This window comes from Balaenoptera borealis (genome assembly GCF_965194805.1).
Source record: "Balaenoptera borealis genome assembly, chromosome: 15".
In the NCBI taxonomy this organism is placed as follows: Eukaryota; Metazoa; Chordata; class Mammalia; order Artiodactyla; family Balaenopteridae; genus Balaenoptera; species Balaenoptera borealis.
The window spans coordinates 38,033,120-38,056,195 of record NC_138871.1 but is presented as its reverse complement, the minus strand read 5'-3'; the positions used below and the strand labels follow the sequence as shown (position 1 = coordinate 38,056,195).

Genomic DNA, 23,076 nt, shown 5'->3' with positions numbered 1-23,076 from the left:
CTATCAAAAGACAGATCTACAAGCCAATGGAACAGAATAGAGAGCCCAGAAATATACCCTCACAAATATGATCTTCAAATGATCTTCAACAAGAGCCAAGACCACTCAATAGGGAAAGAACAGTCTCTTCAACAAATGGTGCTGGGAAAACTGGATATCCACATGCAAAAGAGTGAAGATGGACCCTTACCTTACACCATACACAAAAATTAACTCAAAATGGATTAAAGACCTGGACTCAGACCCAAAACCATAAAACTCCTTGAAGAAACCATAGGGGAAAAGCTTCATAACGTTGGATTTGAAAATGATTTCTTAGATATGACAGTAAAAGCAAAAATAGACAAATGTGACTACATAAAACTTTAAAACTTTTGTGCATCAGAGGACACAATTAACAGAGTGAAAAGGCAACCTACAGAGTGGGAGAAAGTATTTGCAAATCATATATCTGACAAGAGATTAATATCCAAAATATCCTTTTTAAAACTCCTATAACAACAACAAAAAAATCAAAAAACCCAATTAACAAATGGGCAAAGGACTTGAATGGACATTTCTCCAAAGATGATATACAAATGGCCAACAAGCATATGAAAAGATGCTCAACATCACTAATCTTTAGAAAAATGCCTATCAAAACCACAATGAGATATCACCTCATACCCACAAAATAGCAACTATCAAAAAAAAAAGAACACACAAAAAAACAAAAAACAAAAAAATAACAGGTGTTGGTGAAGATATGGAGAAACTGGAACCCTTCTGTACTGTTGGAGGGGTTGTAAAATGGTGCAGCTATGAAAAACAGGAGGTTCCTCAAAAAAATTAAAAATAAAACTATCATCTGATTCAGCAATCCCATTTGTGGGTATATAAGCAAAAGAAATGAAAGCAGGGTCTTCAAGAGCTATTTGTACACCCATGTTCACAGCAGCATTATTCACAATAGCGAAGAGAAGGAAACAATCCACATGTCCAGCAACAGATGAATGGATAAACATAATGTGGTACATACATCCAGTGGAATATTATTCAGCGTTAAAAAGGAAGACAGGGCTTCCCTGGTGGCACAGCGGTTGAGAATCTGCCTGCCAATGCAGGGGACACGGGTTCGAGCCCTGGTCTGGGAAGATCCCACATGCCGCAGAGCAAACTGGGCCTGTGAGCCACAATTACTGAGCCTGCGCGTCTGGAGCCTGTGCTCCGCAACGGGAGAGGCCGCGATGGTGAGAGGCCCGCGCACCGCGGTGAGGAGTGGCCCCCGCCTGCCACAGCTAGAGAGAGCCCTCGCACAGAAACTAAGACCCAACACAGCCAAAAATAAATAAATAAATAAATAAATTTAAAAGAGAAACCTTTCATTTAAAAAAAAAAAAAAAAAAAAAAAAGGAAGACAATTCTGTCACATGCTACAACATGGATGAACCATGAGGACATTATGCTAAGTGAAATAAGCTAGTCACAGAAGGACAAATACTGCATGGTTCCACTTACATGAGGTAGCTAAAATAGTCAAACTCATGGAAGCAGAGAGTAGAATGATGGTTGCCAGGGGCTGGGGGTAGGGGTAAACGGAGTTGTCATTTAAAGGGTAGAGTTTCAGTTTTGCAAAATGAAAACGTTCTGGACATGTTTCACAACAATGTGAATATACTTAACACTACCAAACTGTACAGTTAAAGATGTGTTAAGATGGTAAATTTTATGTGTTTTTTACAATAAAAATTTTGTTTAATTAAAAAATTTCAAGTTTGGGACTTCCCTGGTGGTCTGGCGGTTAAGACTGCGCTCCCAACGTAAGGGGCCCAGGTTTGATCCCTGGTCAGGGAACTAGATCCCATGTGCCGCAACTAAGACCCAACACAGCCAAATAAATAAACAAACATTTTAAAAAAATTTTAAGGTAACTGGAAAGGTCCAGTTGACAGAAAGGATTATTTTTAAAAAGCAGGTATCTGTGGCAAAAACTGTTTCTAAGCATTTTAAATATATTAACTTACTTAATTCTTATAATAAACCTATGAGTTAGGTATTTTTATATTCATTTTATAGTTAAGTGAACTCTGGCACAAGCAGGTGAAGTAACTTCCCCAAAGTCACACGGCTAATAAGCCAAGATTTGAAACCAAGAAGAATGGAGCAGTTTGCACTTTCCACCAGTAAGAGAAGGGACAATCATGTGGGGTTCTGAGAAGGCCAGAGGGAATGGGATCCAACTCTATGCCAGAGGCTCCCAAACTTTCTCAGTTCATGGCACCCTTTGTGTCTCAGAAATTTTTATGGTTCCTAGTCCAAAAGAAATAACAGAATTCAAACAATTTAAGTATTTATATCCCAAAAACTTGGTAGCCATTTGAAAACATAATACACAGAGATTGAAAGAAAAATATTTTTATTTAATTCCTAAATAACCACATTACTTACTAATGGGATGTGTGCACTATTAGAAATTGGGCACTACACAACTTCTCAAACCTTGGAATCAGACTGGAAACCCTAACCCTCATTGTGTTCTATGTTAATTTTTGTGTGGTACTTGCTTTTTATCACAGCAAGCTCTAAAAAACCAGCTTCATATAGATATGACCTCCTCAAAAAGAATTTAGTGTGTTCGAATGTTGAAAATCTGCTCTACCTGGAGCTACTTGTTTGTGTAGAATCCAGCAGCAGTCTTGTGTTTTTCTTGAAATTTTAAAATATCCTGCAGGACTTCTGTGAATTCACTGCAATTCCCAGGGTGCATCAGTGCACAGTTTGAGAACTGCGGGTCTAGGTGGAATGCTTGGCTTTAAACAGGAGTATAGATTGTTCCTCTATTATGGCAGAAGGATGGATACAGATAGAGATTTATATGTTTGGCACACAGTGGCAACTGAGATCTCACAATTCAACCTAGGATTCTACTTAGACCAAGGGGACTATCAAATGATAGGTACTTCACTGTGGAAAGCCACTGTGAATATTTTACATTCAACACTATTTTATAAGAAGCATAGTTGCAGCTGCCTTTAATTTCATAGTCACTTAAGTAGTATAAATGCTAACCTAATAGTTTTATTTTTTAACTTTATTTTTAAAAATAAGGGGTATAAATCACAATTTGGCAAAAGCACTTGATGTGTTTTCTCTATCAGCTATTTTGGCATATCTATAACATAATATTCTCAAATATCATGAATGTAAAGTTGCTGGGTTCTCACACCCAACCATATATACTGAGGTTATATGTACATTTCTAATTGGCACATTCCAAACTGTGCATCTAATACAAAGTTCTAAATTTGAAGTAGGTCATATTTTAAGTTTTTATATAAAAATTAAGTACAAGGACTCAAATATAATGCACTAAAAGTCTTCTCATTAGCTAGCTATCGATGTAAAACTTTACTCTCCCTTTATAAAGTACATACATGTCTGGCATGTGTTTGTTTCCATTTTGTAAAATACACATGAAAATCAATGAGAGTCATTAGATTACTCAGATTTTGAACTCATTTAGCTTTAAACATATTTACTATTAACTATAACTGGATATACGGAGGAAATTCATAGTCCTGAACTGGCTTCCTTTGTGGCAAAATACCTTGAAGCTTCCAAAACATTATTAGACCCAAATGCCAAGGGCAGAGGCAGGGAATTATGAGTTTCTTCAAAGAAATGTTTTTAAATGAAAACAATTAATAAAAGAAAAGAAAGGACCATTTATGAAAAGAACAGGAAGGAAATGCTGATTGATGACACAAAGATACATTATTATGAAGAAGATAAAAATTTTCTTTGTGTCATAACCATGTTCTAAAACTGGGTCCATATATTACTGTATATTTAAGAGTAAATAGCTAACGTATTGATGAATTATCATAGATCATCAAACTTTGGATTGAATTAGTCAAGATACAATGTAAATTTTCTTTCTATTTTTCCTGGAAAGGAATGATTTTTTTCCCTAAAAGAGTAATTATTAGGGCATGATATTAAACTGGCTAGCTGAACATTAAGATTACTCAGGTATAGTATTGTGTGTATGCAAACATACAGATATGCATTCTTATTCTTAATATAAACCTTTGTGGGTGTGACGGCCATGGGCATGCATCACTCAGAGCTCCTTCAGGAGGAACGAATGCTGGGAACACAGTTGACTGACCAAGACCAAATATTCCCTAGGTGGCTATTAGCCAATGGCTGAGCATGGTGTGGTACTCGTCCAACAGGGGACTCCTCTAATAAGCAGCTGTGACTCAGGGACTCTCCTGTGGCTGAAATTTTCTGAGCACCATGCTGCAGCCTGAGGCTCCTTATACCCAGTCCTTTCTCCTCATCGCTCAGGGCTCAGACCAGCATCACAGTCAAAAGGCTCTTCTCCCTGCTTCCTTCCCCTTTATCTTTCACATCTCCCCATAAATCACTTGCTGTTCTAGTACTATCTTGACATCTACTTCTCAGAAGCACTCTGGGCATGTTTAAAAAGTATTTCAATTAAAGAAATACACATATAAATTGTTAAAATGTCAAAGAATACTTAAAATTAAAGCAGCTGTTTACTGTCTTATCCCACCACAGCCTCTCATTCCACTCTCAAATATAACCATTTCAACTCTTGGTAATTTCTCCTGGTTCTACCATCATGTTTCTAAATACGTTGTGTCACTTAGAATTGCATTCAGGTACACGTAATAGAAACCTTAAAAAAAAAAGTCATTACTTAACCGAATGGAAGTTTGTTCTTCCTCACAGAACAAGAAATATGGCCTTAAGCAGTCCATGGCTGAAAAGACAGCTCCATGACATCAATAGGTACCAGGAACCTACTTTTCATCCCCTTTCCCTTTATTAAGTGGTTTTTGGTTAACATTCCTCCAGCAACTAATTCTTCCCTTTTCTGCATCGACTGTACTACTCCCATTAGCTTACCAACAGGAATAGATGTTATTTCTTGCATCTAAAAAAAGAAACAAAAACCTCTTTTAACCCCACCTCTCTCTCAAGCTCCTGACTTATTTCTCCATTTTCCTTTATAACGTAATCCTTTCTGATGTTTTAAAGCCCTAATTTCTTTCCTCCCATTTTCCCTTAAATACATTCCAGTCAGGCTTCTGCCCATACCATCTATATTGACCCTGCTCTAATCTAGGTCACCAGTGACCTCCGTGCTACTCCATCCGATAGTCAATCTCAGGCAACTTGTTACTGGTATGCTACATACCAGCAACACTCAACTTTCTTCCTGAAACCTAGTTTCCAGGGCACCACATTCCCTTCAGTGTGCTCTACCTCTCTGGCTACTCCTTATTCGTCTTCTTTGTCCATCTCTCCCTTTCTCTCTCTCCAATCCCCAACGCTGGAGCACCCCAGAGCTCTGCCCTTCTGCCTCCTCTAGTTCTCTATCTACACTCACTCCCTTGGTGATCTTCACTGATTTCTTGGCTTTAATACCATCTCTGTTGCTGCCTCCCAAATTTCTCTCTCCAGCCCAGGCCCTTCTCTAAACTACACATTCCTATAACCAATTGTCTACTGACTTCTCTACTTGAGTATCTAACAGGCATTTCAAACACTGACGTCAAAAAGTGAGCTCCTGATATTTCCCTCAAAAATGTCTCTTCTCAGTCTTTGCCATCTCAGTAAATGGCCATTCTTCCAGTTGCTCAGAAATTTCTCCTATATTCCGTATCTGATCAATCAGCAGAATCTGGCCACTTCTCACCACTTAACCGCTCCATGCGGTCAAAACCACCATTATGGCTGTTCACCTGGACTGTGGTAACAGCCTTCTGATTGCCCTGATTTGATCTTCGCTTCCTTCAATGTGTTCCCATCACAACAATTGCCAGAGTTATCCAATTAAAAAGTAAATCAGATCAAGCTCCTCCTCTGCTCAAAAGCCCCCAAGGGTTTCCCATCTCACTTAGAGTAAAAGTCAAGTCCTTTCAAAGGCCTGGAAGGCCCTTATATAACTAGTGCCTCAGCTTCTCTCTGATCTCAATTCCTACTACTCTTCTCCTTGCTCATCCCACTCCAATCAGATCAACTCTTTGCCGTTTTTCAAACATGCCACGTATACTTCCATCTCAGGGCCTCTGTACCTGCCTTTCCCTCTGCCTGGAACCCTCTTCTCCAGATACCTTCCATGGCTTGCTCCTTTATGTCTTAATCACACGAGGTCTTTCCTGGTCACCAGATATCAGGCCCATCCTGCCCTACCATCCCCCACATATACTTCCTATTTTTCTTGCTTTATTTTTCTCTTAACAGTTTTTATTACTTTCTTACATACTCTAAATTTTACTTATCAATCCCTTCTTGATTGTCTGCCCTAATAGAACTTAAGCTACATGGGAACAGGGATAATGGTCATTTTTGTCTGTTTTATTCACTGGCATCCCTAGCAATGAGAATTCTATTTGGCATATAGTAGGCACTAGATATATATGTCCCTTGAGTGAAAAAATGGTCAAAAGCAGGGCCCTGTCCCTTCAGGAATATTTCAGATCCAGACTGGAAGAGCAGAAGCTGAAAAGCCACATCCCAGTTGAGTCTGGTGTGACATTATATATTTATAAAATAAGTACATATATTTTATATGTAAAAATACATTTAAAGTATGCAATATTCCTACAATATTTTGCTTTTTTGTGTAAGCTGTTACTGGGTCAGTGGGTGGAAATTTTACTGTAAACTTCTTAAATGAACACTAATCTCTGGGCATGCTCCATAGCACACATGAGAATTTCTCATACAGAAAAATGAGCAATAGAGGAATTTCAAATGCCTCAGCCTGGGGAAGACATATTTTTGGATAGGGGCAGTGGTCTATGGAAAATAATACCACTAGTTTGAACAACCTACTCTGCCCTCATAGCAGGCAGTGAATGGCAGTGCTTTGTGGAGCCACTGGAAGCCCGAGGCAAAAGGAAGAGTCAGTAAAACAGTGCAATATTTATTTAAAATTCTGATATTTTGCTCATTATAGGTCTTTTGAGGGGCATTAATTTTGATTTTTAAATGTTGTACAAAAATATGACTTAAAAAAGTAAGCTTCCTTTTAAGTCCTACCAGGAACCTCTGCTTACTTTGGCCAGAACTGCCTCATTTTGCCACTCTGAACAATAGGGTCTGTTCATAAAGAAAAATGGATACTGGACAAGCAACTAGCAATGTCTTCCATATATGTTATTTCTTCTTTTTTTAAAATTTATTTATTTATTTATTTATTTATATTTTTTTGGCTGTGTTGGGTCTTCGTTTCTGTGCGAGGGCTTTCTCTAGTTGCGGTGAGCGGGGGCCACTCTTCATCGCGGTGCGCGGGCCTCTATCTCGGCCTCTCTTGTTGGGAGCACAGGCTCCAGACGTGCAGGCTCAGTAGGTGTGGCTCACGGGCCTAGTTGCTCCGCGGCATGTGGGATCTTCCCAGACCAGGGCTCGAACCCGTGTCCCCTGCATGGGCAGCCAGACTCTCAACGACTGCACCACCAGGGAAGCCCCATATATGTCATTTCTTGATTTAGTCATTACTTACTGATTTTTTTTTCAGTAAAATTTAATTATCCTATATCTTTTATTATCTCTTATTCAATATTATTATTATTAATTCTCCTAGATCAGATTAGATATCAGATCTATCAGTTCCTTTTCTTCCCTCCCTCCAATATCCCTAGGACAACCTTCTGTCCCCTGCCCCAATTTGGACCAGCTGCTACCTAGGCCTAAGGCACAGTCATCCTAAGATTTCTCTTCATTTCTTTCCTGTGTAAGATCCTCTGTTTCCTGGATCCTAAGAAATCTTGCTTCTTGGTTCACTCTACTGCTTTAGGGCAGCACATCTTCCATTAACTTCCTGAGAAAACGTCCATGGCAGGTAGGTAAGATTTTTCGAGAGCTAACTAGGCTGAAAATGTCCTTGCTTGAATGGCAATTTAGAATTCTAGACACAGAATTCTAGGCTAAAAGCTCTTCCCTTCAGAATTTTGAAGGCATGATTCCACAGTCTTCTAACTCCTTGTATTGCTGTTGAGAAGTCTGATTCCCATTCCTTTCTATGTATCTTGTTTTTCTTTTTTTACTGCAAAAGCTTTCTGGATCTTCTCTTTATCTTTGGTTTTCTAAAATTCACAAAGTATGTCGTGGTATTAGTCTTTTTTCAACCACTGGGTCCTTTCAAACTGGAAACAAACATCCTCCAGTTCTGGGAAATTTTCTTCTATTATATTTTGTTTGTTTGTTTCTTCCCTCCTGTTTTCTATCATTAGTAAGATATTGGACCTTCTGGCCTGATGCTCTAATCTTCTTATCTTCTATTGCCTATTGTTCACTATGTCCTTTAGTATACTCTGTTCTGCATTATAGGGATATTTTAACTTTATCTTTCAATTCTTCTATTAATTCTTCTATCTATGCTGTCATATTTTTTAAATTTATTTTTATTTTTATTTTTATTTTTGGCTGCGTTGGGTCTTTGTTGCTGTGCGTGGGCCTTCTCTAGTTGCGGCGAGCAGGGGCTACTCTTCGTTGCGGTGCACAGGCTTCCCACTGCAGTGGCTTCTCTTGTTACGGAGCACAGGCTCTAGGCATGCGGGTTTCAGTAGTTGTGGCACATGGGCTCAGTAGTTGTGGCACATGGGCTCAGTAGTTGTGGCTCATGGGCTCTAGAGCACAGGCTCAGTAGTTGTGGCGCATGGGCTTAGTTGCTCCGCGGCATGTGAGATCTTCCTGGACTAGGGCTCAAACCCGTGTCCCCTGCATTGGCAGGTGGATTCTTAACCACTGTGCCACCAGTGAAGCCCTATGCTGTCATATTTTTAATTCTCAAGAGCTCCTTTCCTTTTTCCTGAGTATTCCTTTTTCAAAAATAGCATCCTATTCTTGTTTCAGAGATGCAAGAACTTCTCTTATTTCTCTGTGGGGATTAATTTTAATTCCCTGAATTTAGTTCTGTTTATTGTACTGTCCCTGATTCTTTTTCTTTTCTGTTTGTTTTAGCCTCAGACTCATAGATCTTAGATTTACAGATGGAGATTTCCTTGAAACTACTGTGGATCTCTGGCTCCCTGGTTATATTTATTTATTTTTTAAATAGATCTTTATTGGAGTATAATTGCTTCACAATACTGTGTTAGTTTCTGTTGTACAACAAAGTGAATCAGCCATATGCATACATATATCCCCATATCCCCTCCCTCTTGAGCCCCCTCCCACCCTCCCTATCCCACCCCTCTAGGTCGTCGCAAAGCATCGAGCTGATCTCCCTGTGCTACGCAGCTGCTTTCCACTAGCTATCTATTTTACATTTGGTAGTGTATATACGTCGATGCTACTCTCACTTCGCCCCAGCTTCCCCCTCTCCCCCGCAGTGTCCTCAAGTCCATTCTCTATGTCTATGTCTTTATTCCTGCCTGGCCACTAGGTTCATGAGTACCATTTTTTTTTTTAGATTCCACATATATGTGTTAGCATATGGTATTTGTTTTTCTCTTTCTGACTTACTTCACTCTGTATGACAGACTCTAGGTCCATCCACCTCACTACAAATAACTCAGTTTCGTTTCTTTTTATGGCTGAGTAATATTCCATTGTATACATGTGCCACATCTTCTTTATCCATTCATCTGTCAATGGACATTTAGGTTGCTTCCATGTCCTGGCTATTGTAAACAGTGCTGCAATGAACACTGTGGTACATGTCTCTTTTTGAATTATGGTTTTCTCAGGGTATATGCCCAGTAGTGGGAGTGCTGGGTCATATGGTAGTTCTATTTTTAGTTTTCTAAGGAACCTCCATACTGCTCTCCATAGTGGTTGTACAAATTTACATTCCCATCCCTGGTTATATTTAAAAGTGAGTCTCCAAAAAATTGATTGGAAGCTTGGTGTGTATCAGGAGGCTTGTTAACTTGGGCTTCACTGTAAGGACATTTGTTGGCACATCCACATTTTCAAAGGGAACTACCAAATATCAGTATCTATAGGCTTTGCTCTGGGAGTAATAATCTATTTTGTCAGAGAAGGGTCTTCTAAATAAGTTACATTGAGATATAAGCCTCAGTGCTGGAGGGGGTAAGGAGTTGGGGAAGATCTCACCATTCCAGATACAGACTCTTACTTAATCCCCTTATTTTCAGTCTAGCCACCTTACTTCTACTCTGTGCTTAGAATCTTCAAGTCCAGAAACCCCCTAGTTTGGTGTTTCCAGAAAATAATTATCCCATTTCATTTGTTCTTTGTAGAAACCACCTCTGGTTTTCATGTTTTAGCCTACATCCCACTGCCAGGCTAATCTCTGTGCTTTCTCTAAATTCTTATTATCTTTTTAACTTGGTGTCATACAACTTAGCACTCACCAGTGTCCTAGTGATTTTACGTGTCTGTTTTCCTTGACTAGGTTATGCTGGCAACTCAGCCCACACTTTACACATCTTTAGTGCCTCCTGCAATGGTGGCAGTCAGTAAATACTGTGTGGTGGGTTTTGTATAAATAATATGCTATTACTAATAGTTGTAACTTAAAACCATGGTTTGTCAATTATTATTTTATGAGGAAATCAAAACTGATTTTCACACAGTTTGATGAAAGATCAGGTAACGATGCTATTCATTCTACAACTGAGGAAGTTATAATAAAATAAGTTCCTTAAGGTCACAGTTTATCTGTGATATGCTTGGAAAATAATCTCTACTTTTACATAGCCTGTCAAGTAATTCATTACAAGAATTTAAAAAGAAAACTATCTTTTCTTGGCATTTTAAAATTGTATCTGGAAATGTCAAATAAGTATAGAAAGAAATCAGGGTAAAGATGACTATATCATACTTTTATGCTCAAATGTACATATATGATTCAAATAATTTAATCTAAAATCAATATATATGAAGTTACATCTATCTTAATGATAATACTACTTTTAACTAATTATGCAGTAATCTGCAAATGTGAATGTGACTTGAAGCACAATTTAAGGAATTAAAATATTCCACCACAGCAGTGTACAATTTAATAGTATCTTAATGCCGAAACTATTATTCCCTAAGAACAGTTCGGAAAATGGTTTAAGAAATTCAAAGCAAAAAATTATTAAACACTTTCTCATAATAAAATAATATTAGGAGATCAAAAAAACAGTGAGAAATATATGTGATACACTTTTAATTCATTTCAAACTAGTAACAGGTACAGTCTGAAAAACCAACTTCAAAAGAAAATTTTCATATAGAACATATGTATAGTTAAGTCTTGATTTATAAACTGTTCTGAATTCACAAATGGAAGGAATTATTTTTTAAATGGTACAATTTATAGGTCATTGAATCACTGAGTCAACAACATGAACTAAGCTTTGATACTGATGATAACCTATCAAAAAAAAACCCTTGTTATTCAACAGAGGGAAAAATCCAGGCTCAGATTGCATCCTCTGAAATTCTTTATGTTGTTGTAGTTGCATCGCTAATTCCTGAACAATTGAACCTTTTGAAGAAATAAGGATCCCTTAAAAAGAAGACAACCAAGATAAATTCCATATAGCCTAAAGTTGCCCCTTTTTGAGGTGGGGATAAAAGAGTTACATTAGTTAAGGAGTGGCACAGTCAAAAACTGAAGAGTCCAACTATGTTAGCACCAAGATACTGAGGAACTTTTTTCACTTCTTTTCTAAGAATTAGAGCACATTATGTTACGATCAACTGCTGCCATTTTAGGGTTAAATATATGGGGAAAATTACTAATAGAAATGTAAGCACATGTTATCTTTAGAGTTACCACACTGGATGATGTACAAAAGGGGGACCCTAGGGGAGCCTGTAGAGATGATTTACTGATTTTGCAGCTAACAAAAGATTAAGGGGATCCTTCTGAAAATTTAGCTTGAGCACCAAATTTTTAATTTTCTGTCATATTAGAGATCTTTAAGAATAACACACTTATTCATATTTTTAGAAGACCTAGCTAATAGTCCTGTCTAGAAACTGTGGTAGTGGATGGACCTGTGGACACGGTGAAGGTCAAGTTATCTTGTTGAAATATATCACATCAAGAGTGTGCTGGTAGTAAAAGGTCTATTTAAGGAATATCTTATCAATCATAGAAATAAAGCACAAAATATGACAGAACATAATGATAAGTTCCATTGGAAATGTTAAAAGCAGACTCATTGGTACAACAGCCTATGAAATCAGTATTACCAGGTTGCTATAAATTACGGAAGTAATTTTGTATATATTCTATCACGCAAATTCCTTTTCTGAGTTGAACTAATTCAATAGTGAGGCATATCCCTCTTCATACTCTCCCATACACACATGCACACAAACCTGCTTATTAAATTAAAATGCAATAAAGTCTATTTAAAAAGGACTGCCTACTGAGATGCTCCACTGCATATTTTCAGATGCCTGACATGTTCCAACTTACCTGTGCAACAGTAAGGGTGAGGCCATGAGACACACCTCTTACTATAGGTGGTAGGCTTCCCCTGCAGTCAAATAATTTTGAACCAGCTTTTAAAGTGAGTAATGGCATTGAGAAGTACAATTTGAGTTGTACTAAGTTTAAAACTTTCTGGAGTATATTTTGTATTCAAGTTTTAAAGTCTGATTAAAATTTTTATGAAAACAAATTATGAATTTTTAAATAATTCCATCCTTTTCAATAGTATCCTAAGTCTAATTCAAGAAGTATTATGGTTCTAAAAAAGAACCGAAATTGAGTTATTTGTAGTGAGGTGGATGGACCTAGAGTCTGTCATACAGACTGAAGTAAGTCAGAAAGAGAAAAACAAATGCAATATGCTAATACATATATATGGAATCTAAAAAAAAAAAAAAAAAAAAAAACATGGTCATGAAGAACCTAGGGGCAAGACGGGAATAAAGATGCAGACCTACTAGAGAATGGACTTGAGGACATGGGGAGGGGGAAGGGTAAGCTGGGACAAAGTGAGAGAGTGGTAGTGTATATATGGACATATATACACTACCAAATATAAAATAGATAGCTAGTGGGAGATCAGCTGGGTGCTTTTTGACCAGCTAGAAGGGTGGGATAGGGAGGGTGGGAGGGAGATGAAAGGGGGAGGAGATATGGGGCTATATGTATATGTATAACTGATGCACTTTGTTATAAAGCAGAAACTAACACACCATTGTAAAGCAATTATACTCCAATAAAAATGTTTAAAAAAAAAGTATTATGGTTCTAAAAATATTAATTCAACCTTGTAAACAGTCTCTGGAAAGTAATAATTATGACAGTTGAGGAGGTAACTAAAGTCACTTTCATGAATAAAGGTAGACTAGTTTAAACAAAAAATGAGGACAAACTAGAGTCCACTAAAATGAGATCTATATTCAAATAGTAGATTAAGACAAGTTTATAATTACTACAAATTCAATGTTGTAGATTTATGGATAGAGCCATGGGTCTAAACTTCAAACAAGAGTAGTTAGACCTGAAAATCTTGAATCACATTGTAAACAAGTAAGAATTTAAATTGATACAGGATATTTAATTCCATAAAACAGTTATAATTATTAGTAGTACTGACGTAACTTCAACTACATGTAGGAGTAGAATATGACTAATGATTCTTTTCATCATAAGCAAGTAAAATTTTTCTAGGCAAATAGCATTTTTTAAGCCTATTGACACAGCTGAGATATTTGTCCATTATTTTATGATCAACGGACAAGTGATTATTATGTCCTGAATCTAGATCCATTCAACATGTAGCTCACCTTGTCCAGGCTCTAATAGTGCTGTCTAGAAGAACTTTCTGTGATGGAAATGCTCTGTATATATATTGTCCATATGATAACATGTCGTTACTGAACACTTAAAATGTGGGTAGTGCAACTGAGGAACTGAATTTTTAATTTTAATTAGTTTAAATTTATATTTAAATAGCCACAGGTGACTACCAGCTACCATATTAAACAGTAAAGCTTAGAGGATTCAAAAAGTAAGAGCAAATGTCTTGTTTTGTTAGGTCTAACTCTAGACTGCTTGTTGATTTCCATAAGCATGGTGTTCACAAGTGCTTACAGGAGTGGTCAAAATACCTTTTGTCCTATGGTTTTACCTTCATTCAAAAATATGATTAATCTATGACAAACAAAAAATACCATCTGAAAAGACTGTTACTAGTGCTTATAGTGTCAGTACAACTATACTGATTAATGAGGTAGCCTGAGTCAATCTGTCTAATGTTAGTTCTAGAATGACTAGAATTCAAACTATGAAATACCTGTTCCTAAAAAGTTTTTGTCCATTACCTATCATAACACAAGAATACCAATTACTGCATAGTTTTCAGCTCCAATGGTTAAACACTGCGAAAGCATGTCAAACCTTTTTACCTGACAGACATATTTGTTCTTCCATTTGCTCAGCACACACTGACTATTTTGCATCAGCTCCTGAAGGAAACAGAAAAAGAGAGAGTGCAGTTGGCTATACACATTGTCGTTACCAGTTAAAGTGCTTCTGATTTGCAAGCAAAAAAAAAAGATCAGCATGCCTCACAAAGATGCAACTGTTTTGGAACTCCTCACTGGACAAAAGCAAAGCTATCATCACCAGGAGAGTTGATCCTTTATGAAAATTAAAGCTGTTGAAAGATGTTTTAAAACAGATTTGTTTGTTGCCATTTTTGAAACTTCTGGAAAGATACCTCCAACTCCTTGAGTGAGTCTCGAAGTTTTTCTGGGCGTCTGTTTTTGAGCGTCCATGGAAAATCTCGTGCTGGCAAACAAAACGTGTACTACAGTTAGTTAAACATGGTTTAAAAAGGAAACTCTGCTTAGCAATGTGCCTTAGGAGATTAAAATAAAACACCTCCTTAACTGAAAGGAAGTAGGCTTCATTTCCATCATCAAATGACAGTTTTTGAAAGGCTCTGTCATAAAAACAGGATTTTTATCACAAAACAATCTCCCTGATCAAAATTTTATGATGACAACTAACAAGGCTCAGAGAATCCCTGGGAAAGTTTCCTAGGCCTGTGAATCTAGCACTTAACAGTAAATGACCCACTCTTTACCACAGAAGTAACATTTTCATATAAATAATTAAAGATTCAATCCAAAAGAAATTCCAAACTATGCAAGTAGCCTTATCAGATCTGAAAATTCCTATGAGTAAATGAATATAGTGAGTAAAGAAATAAAATTTAAAAAATAACACAGAGAAAATGAATTTAAAATTAAGCATCACACATTTAAACTAAGGACAAATTTGAGGGAAATCCAAGTTTTAACAGATTAGACACTAACAGTGCTCTTTTCTATTTAAAATAATTCTCTTTAAAATCTACACCACAATTCAATAATGATAAGCCTTTGTTTTGTTTTAAATTAAAAGATAAAATTATTTAGTAGAGTCTCAATGTTAGCCTAAGACAAACTAAAAATAGTTCTGTTTAAAAGAATTAACAGAATGTTAAATTCATTATAATGATATCTATTTCATCACAAAAAAACGAATTCATCTCTGAATTCTCCTAAATAATAATTCTAAATGCGTGTGTACATGTGTTTTGTGTGTATGTACATATAATATACAGTATATATAGGCATTTAAATTTTTATAGAATTGTTATATATCTTATTAAAGCAAATTAATGACATTCTATAAACATAATTTATGATGTGCAGAGCATATGTAAAAAGTTTTAAATCTCTGTTGCAGGTACTAATACAGTATTTTTAAAAATTAAATGTTAGCTTGATCATTTAAAATGAGAACAAGTAGGATATTCAGCTCCACCTATATTCCAAATAAAACAGTCATATTTCAACCACATTATACTGTAGCCATATTACATATATAACACGTTTATATATTTGAAAACAGGAAAGACTAAAGAGAATAAAATGCTAATACTGATAATTACAAATCTTATTTTCTTACAATGGGTAAAACATATTAATAATTTAGGCATAATATGGATAGTAAAATATTATCAGAATTTAAGCATGGTACACTTATTTTAAATATATTAAATAATATAAATATGGTTCATTAAGAAAATTTGTGTTTACAGAAGCATATATCTCACCAAACAATGGACAGAGATTTCAATGGTCTAAATGAAATATTCCTAACAATATAATTCTTATTCACATGTTTATGTACCTAAACAATGGGAATTTATAAGAAATTTGTAAGGAATAACATTTTCTATTTGTGCAGAAAGCATAAAATATGTTTTAAGACTGAATTTTCAGGGATATTAAAATTCCAGTTTTATAATAATTCCAAAAGAATATAAAGTAAACTTACATTCTGCCAGCTTCTGCTTTTCTTCTAAGTTACCATGCTCTGTTGCTGATATTGTGGCAGAGGAGAGATGGGAAAAAAAAAAAGTGGAAATTATTTTATTATAATACTTTATATTTTTATATGTGCATAAATAATGTATTTATACACGCTATTGAGATTAATAAATTATGCTAAACTTTAAAAAAGGCAGTTGAAAAATGCCATAATTTGGATGTTTTCATTTCATAGAAGATTTCCTAAATTTGTAGTGAAAAGGCTTACAAAGCACAACAGGTGGGCCAATATCCTGAGTTTGCAATCTCATCAGATAGGGAACAGAACTGCAACTGAGCCCAGAACAGAAGCTGCTTCAGTCTGTCATCAGAACCATGAAGTCAGCCTATTAGCCACCAAGCTAAGCACACAGGATGCCCACACAAGCCCCACTTCAACAGAGACCAAAACAGGAAGTAACTCTAGCTAGAAAGACCTTTTGGCCCATCATGAAACTTCTGGGATTAACAGGATTAATCAGATAAAGAAAATTGATCACTCACTCAGAAATGCCTATTTTAGATATCAGGTGAGGATCCGGGAGGCCAGCATTAGTGGGACCCATGCATTAACAATGCCCTCTACTGGGACACTGATAAATAAACGAGAATAGACTGTCCAGTTATCAGTCTAATCAGCAGTAAAATGAAAATTTTCAGGTTCTGCTATAGCATTTTCTCAATATTGCTTCATTTTATATAGAATAGATATCAACCTCAGCATTTTTCTGAAGAACTGCAGTAACCTTTCTTGAAATTCTAGAATTCATCTAAGACTCATAAAAACAGAGTTTTCAAGTCAGTATTTTATAATTTAGAATACAAAGCTTATAAAAATCACTTTAGTAGAACAGATACTTTACCTGGTGGCTCTTTCTTGTCATAATACTGGTAGATCCCAATGTCTCTATCTGTAGAAAGGAAGAAATGACATTAGATTATGGTAAAAAGTTATGGAGAGTAAGAAGCCAACCCATACTGTACGGCAGGGTCGGTAGGGCAGGGAGGAGGGCAGAAACAATCTCTTTATGTTACTGGAAATAAAATACTTCAGAAGTATCTGGACATGGGTTTATCTATTCTAGGGATATTCAGGAACTGGATAGTTTATCAGTCCAGTTAGAAAACTAGAATGGCATGAGGAAAGAAGTGGTAAAGAACTGACATCAAGGAAGACCAACTTTTTTCTCTCACGCTTCCTCTGGTATTTTTCACAGGGTGCTACCAAAAGAAACTACCACTAAGCAAGGCCAAATGAAATCAGTGGATAGAATTCTGAGCCGTGGCTTTCTCTTCTCTAATTTAACTCGAGTCTAGTAGGGTATTTGGGGGAAATCTGCAGAAAAGAAAGAAAGGTTTAGAGGAAGGTGTGGATAAATTATCTGAAGCTTGTTTAGATTCAAAAAACCTTCCAAACTATTTCAAATTCAGATGCTCTGCTGGGGTTACAAAAGCAAAGCTAGGCTTCCAAGATGCTGAGAGTGATTTAACCATGGAATCCGTTCCTGCAGTTGAATTACAGGAGAACAAAATAATTGCATCCACTTTCTTCCTATCTGTGAATAGTGAAATATTTCTTTCTTTGAAGTAACATTTGTTTCCTTCCATGCAAAATAATTCTAGTTACTAACAAAAGGATACAACTATTTCTAAAGAAATGGAAGCAGTACAGGCTGCCCCCTAGTGACTGACTGCTGCAAACTTTCTCAAACTGAACGATAAAACTTCCTCAAAAAAGCTATAATTAACTTTTCAAATATAGTTTTTCAAAATAGTCAATCATGCGTACTTACTGAAGCTCTATTTTATTCATCATGCCACTAACTGGGACATATAATTTAAAGAATGCAGTTTATTTCTGTTGGTTATATTGAAGATACCTAATAAGGCGTGCCAGGGAAAGGTCATGAGTAGGGCTCCTAGGGTACTGATAATATTTTATTTCCTGACCTGGGTGAAGATTTTATGGTTGTGTTCACTTTTTGATAGTTCAAAACATATCTTTATAATCTTTACACTTTTCAATACATATGTAATACTTTAAATAAACAGATTCTTAAAAAATCCAAGAACCACATGCATTATGTACACAGGCCATATCCTGTGTACATAATGAATATGTGTACATAATGAATATTCCATCATTCCATGCATCCAAGTATTACAACTCTAGAATAGAACTATGAGGATAATAAGGGGTCCTGAATTCTATGCACAAGTCTGACCTACTGCATCTGTCCCAGAGTGGGGCTCTTAAAACCGAAGCAGGAATAGAAAGGCATCCCCATAAGAAGACCCACCTCACATGGAGTGCCAGAGCCTAAGCTGGATGAGGAAGGTGTCCATTGGGAGAGTCAGCATGACATAGTATGTCAGAACCCTAGCAGGGTGAGAAGCACATTCATAGGAGCAATGGCCTCGTGTTGGGTGTTAGAGGCTGAATAAAGTGAGGAGGACATCCACATACAGGGGTAGCCCAACATAGTGTGTCAGAACCTACATGGGGTGAGAAGGACATCCATGCAGGGAAGGGAACTGCCACAGAGACAGAAGACTGTCTGCATACAGGGTGATTTTAAGTAAATAAAATAAAGATATGGAAGCGTCAGCTTTCCCAGTAAGAGAGAAGTACAAATATAAAAAGAGAACATTAGAATGAACCCTGTGGTGATAGATTAGAATTTGAGGTACTGGTATGAACTCATGGTTTTCGATATATTGAGATACAGAAGTGAATGCGGATGCAAGTATGTGTGTATGCGTACATACATACATTCCCTAAGCTCTGGCCACTGAGAGTACTTGGGAGCAGTGATACTCCAAGAGCAATGAGTGCACCTAAAGCACACCTTGGCTTCTAGATACTGTTCTCCTCTAAAAGGAACCAAGCTCCTTAGAGAATTGGCTGATTCCAGCACTGAGGAAGGGAAAGTATAATAAGAGCCTGAAAGATCTGTTGTGCCAGAAAGAATGGAAATGCTCAAATATTGACAGGGACATGGCACAAAGACAGAGAAGCCAGCTTGCAAGGGGTCCCACTGGCCACATCAGGGACAACTTAAACGTCAAAATAAATAATGGTACTAATGGATTAAAATCATTGACTAAAACAGTACCTGAGCCCATAGGGATAAAATAAATTAAAAATATATTTAAAGTTTAATGAGAAAGAAGATATTCACATATTTTCAAGGTACCTCCCTTACAAAATACTAATTAATTCCAAAGAAGAAAGTAACTTTGCAGTGGAGAAGCCTAGCAGACATCACCTTAACCAAGTGATCATGAACATCATCAATAAAGACACGAATTGAAATTGTGCACCACCTGTTAGGATGCATTGAGAATACAGCATCACTTCTGGAATATTCCCACCAGATATATGCATAATTTGAACCTACTTATGAGGAAACTTCAATGGTCTAAATTTAGAGACATACTACAAAATAAGTGGTAAAAAGATCTTCAGAAGTGTTAAAGTCACAAAAGTTAAAAAATAAATTTTAAAAAGTTAAAAGATGAAAGATTTGTTCCAGAATTAAAGAGAATAAAGAGACAGAATAACTAAATGTAACATGTAATATTTTTTTTTTTTTTAGGTAAGAAGCGGATTTATTTAGAGAGAAACACACTCCACAGACAGAGTGTGGGCGATCTCAGAAGGTGAGAAAGGCACCAGGGTATTGGGTTGTCAGTTTTTATAGGGGTGGGTAATCTCATAGGCTAATGAGTGGGAGGCTTATTCCAGCTATTTCAGGAAGGGGCGGGGATTTCCAGGAATTGGGCCACCACCCACTTTTTGATCCTTATGGTTGGTCTTGGAACTGTCATGGCGCCTGTGGGCATGTCATTTAGCATGCTGATGTGTTACAGTGAGCGTATACTGAGGCTCAAGGTCTAGTGGAAGTCGACTTGTCCACCATCTTGGACCCATTTGGTTCTAATCAGTTTAGGTCATGTCCTCGGGCTATGTCATTCTTTCAAAGGTTGTGCCCTGCCTTCTTCCCTCCTGTTTCATTCCCCCCTCAGATATTTTACTCCCATATTCTTATGAGAAGCAGAAGGGCAATGGTCCGTCTTCTGTAACTGCTTCAGGGCTGAGTGGGGGTTGTCGACCCTGCCTGTCAGGGAGTAAAAATCTCTGGATGCCTGATCTAGGGGCCCCAGAGGCAGGACAGCTCCTTGTTTTACGTCAGTATGGGCTGTAATCCTCGCATAGCCATCATCTTGGTGTGTAACTGCTGTAACTGCTTCCATAGCCTTTCTATGAATCTCCTTGATGATGAAGCACTTTTTGTAACAGCATCAGAGTACAAAACTATCTATAAATGACAAAAGACTTAAAAGCCATGGTTAAACATCTGATTATAGTGTAATCAATAAAGAAACTTGGTTACAATAACCAGAATTCCAAATGATTACATTTAACTTAACATACCAAATAATCCTAGTTAAATATTTCTCTTTAAGATACCTCAGGGGACCTCTAAAGTACCCCAAAGTTAGCTGGAAATCAAAAGAAACAATTAAAATTTGATATTTGGGAAGTTTGTCAAAAAATTTTAAAACACTTGGTCAAATAAGATCATAGGTCACTGTGAGACAATACTTATTCCTTAACCAAAGTTACAAAAGATCTCAAAAGCAAATACAAGTCACTTAAAGGCAAAGAAACTAACACAATCTGTTGTCAAAAGCAGAATTTCAAGAATACTTTGGAGGGAGAAACCAAACCCAGTCTTGTTCTAGCCCGTTCGTAATAAAATCCATTTACCCAACTAAATTCAATCCAGTCTTAGAAAATCCTGATCATGCATAACTCTTTTCAGTATTTTTCATTCTTCACACCTTCTTTTACTAAAAAAAAAACATGTAATTCTGAACGAGAACCATCTGCTATAAAAAAATGACATTGGAGGGACAATTGGTGAAACTCTGAGTATTAGATGGTAGTACTATTATCATTGTTAATTTCTTGATTTTGATGGTTATGTAGATGATGTGGGACAACACATTTTCTATAGGAAATACACACTAAAGTATTTGGGGGTGGTGAGGCATCAGGTCTGAAACTTACTCTAAAATGGTTCAAGAAAAAAAATTCTCTGTACTAACAAGTTTTCTGTAAAAGTTTGTGATTACTTCAAATTAGAATAGCATTTATCAAAAAGACAAGAAATAACAAGTGTTGTCGAGGATGTGGGGAGGGAACTCTTCAGCACTGTTGGTGGGAATGCAAATCAGTGCACTCACTATGGAAAATAGTATGGAGGCTTCTCAAAAAATTAAAAATAGAACTATCATGTGATGCAGCAACTTCACCTCTGGGTACTTATCCAAAGAACATGAAAACACTAATTCAAAAAGATATAGGTACCATTATATCATGTTCATTGCAGAATCATCTACAATAGCCAAGATCTAAGTGTCCATCGATGGATGAATGGATAAAGAAGACGTGGTATGTATACACAATGTAATACTACTAAGCCATCAGAAGAATGAAATCCTACCATTTGTGACATCTTGAATGGACCTTGAGGGCATTATGCTAAGTGAAATAAGTCAGAGAAAGACAAATGCCATATGACTTCACTTATATGCAGAATCTTAAAAACAAACAAAACACAAGCTCACAGATACAGGGAACAGACTGGTTGCCAGAGTCAGGAGGGTGAAGGGGAAGGTGGGTGAAATGGGTGAAGGGGGTCAAAAGGTACAAACTTCCAGTTATAAAATAAACAAGTCATGGGGATATCACGTACAGCATGGAGACTATAGTTAATAATAATGTATTGCATATTTGAAAGTTGCTAAGACAGTAAATATTAAAAGTTCTTATCGCAAGAAAAAATTCTGTAACCATGCATGGTGGTGGATGTTAACTAGACTTATCAAATCATTATGCTGTACACCAGAAACTAATATAATAAGTCAATTATACCTCAATTCAAAAATTACTTTAAATGTCAAGCATAATGAGAGCATGTAAGAGGGTTACTAACTTAGTCTAAATGGCAGGGAAGGCTTCTCTAGGTGACTTACTAAAGCTGTCCCCTAAAGAAGAAGTATGACTGCACACGGGTTCAAAGAGAAGAATGCCCCCAGCAGGGAGAATAGATAGGCCCTGCTGAAGATCTAGTTGGGGCAGAAGATCTTACTGCCCCCTGGGGCCTTTGTGCACTACTGTCTTTGGTCACAGCATTCATTTCCTTTTTTCTATCATATTTATACATATTTCAATATAATTTGGTTTCTTGATTATAAAAGTAATGTGTTCACTGTATAAAATTGAGAAAATAAGGAAAGAACAAAAAAGTTTAATTTCCTGTATTTCCATTCTTCGGAGACAGCTATTAATAACATTTTGTTGTCTCTCAGTTTTTCTCTGAATGTATATTTATTATTAAATAAAAGTCTTATGCTGAAAATGATGTTTAACATTTTTGGTTTTAAATTGTTTTAATTATTAGATAAATATAAAAGATTATATGTAATGTTTAAAAACAAAACACAAGAATATATGTAAAATTAAAAACATAAACAACAAATCTAAAAAAGAGATATAAGTTTCAGGTGTACAGCATTAAAATTCGACATCTTACACACTACAAAGTGATCACCACCACAAGTCTAGTTACCATACATCACCATACAGTTGCCCCTTTCAGCCATTTCACCCAACCCCTAATCCCCTTCCTCTCTGGTAACCACTAATCTGATCTCTGTATCTATGAGTTTGTTATTGTTTTATTTTGTTTATTCCTTTGT

General features: G+C 36.5%; 1 protein-coding gene across 26 annotated transcripts in view; it reads right to left on the bottom strand.

The window, feature by feature from the left end:
- Positions 1 to 23,076, bottom strand: part of WDPCP (WD repeat containing planar cell polarity effector) — a 418,073-nt gene that overhangs the window by 287,156 nt on the left and 107,841 nt on the right. For all 26 annotated transcript variants that reach the window (XM_082358112.1, XM_082358113.1, XM_082358114.1 and 23 more), the window contains exons 3-6: positions 17,169 to 17,216; positions 16,274 to 16,318; positions 14,664 to 14,734; positions 14,350 to 14,409 (exon numbers count right to left, since the gene is read on the bottom strand). In XM_082358112.1, coding sequence (XP_082214238.1) covers positions 14,350 to 14,409; positions 14,664 to 14,734; positions 16,274 to 16,318; positions 17,169 to 17,216 — 224 coding nt within the window. The remainder of the gene's footprint in view (positions 1 to 14,349; positions 14,410 to 14,663; positions 14,735 to 16,273; positions 16,319 to 17,168; positions 17,217 to 23,076) is intronic.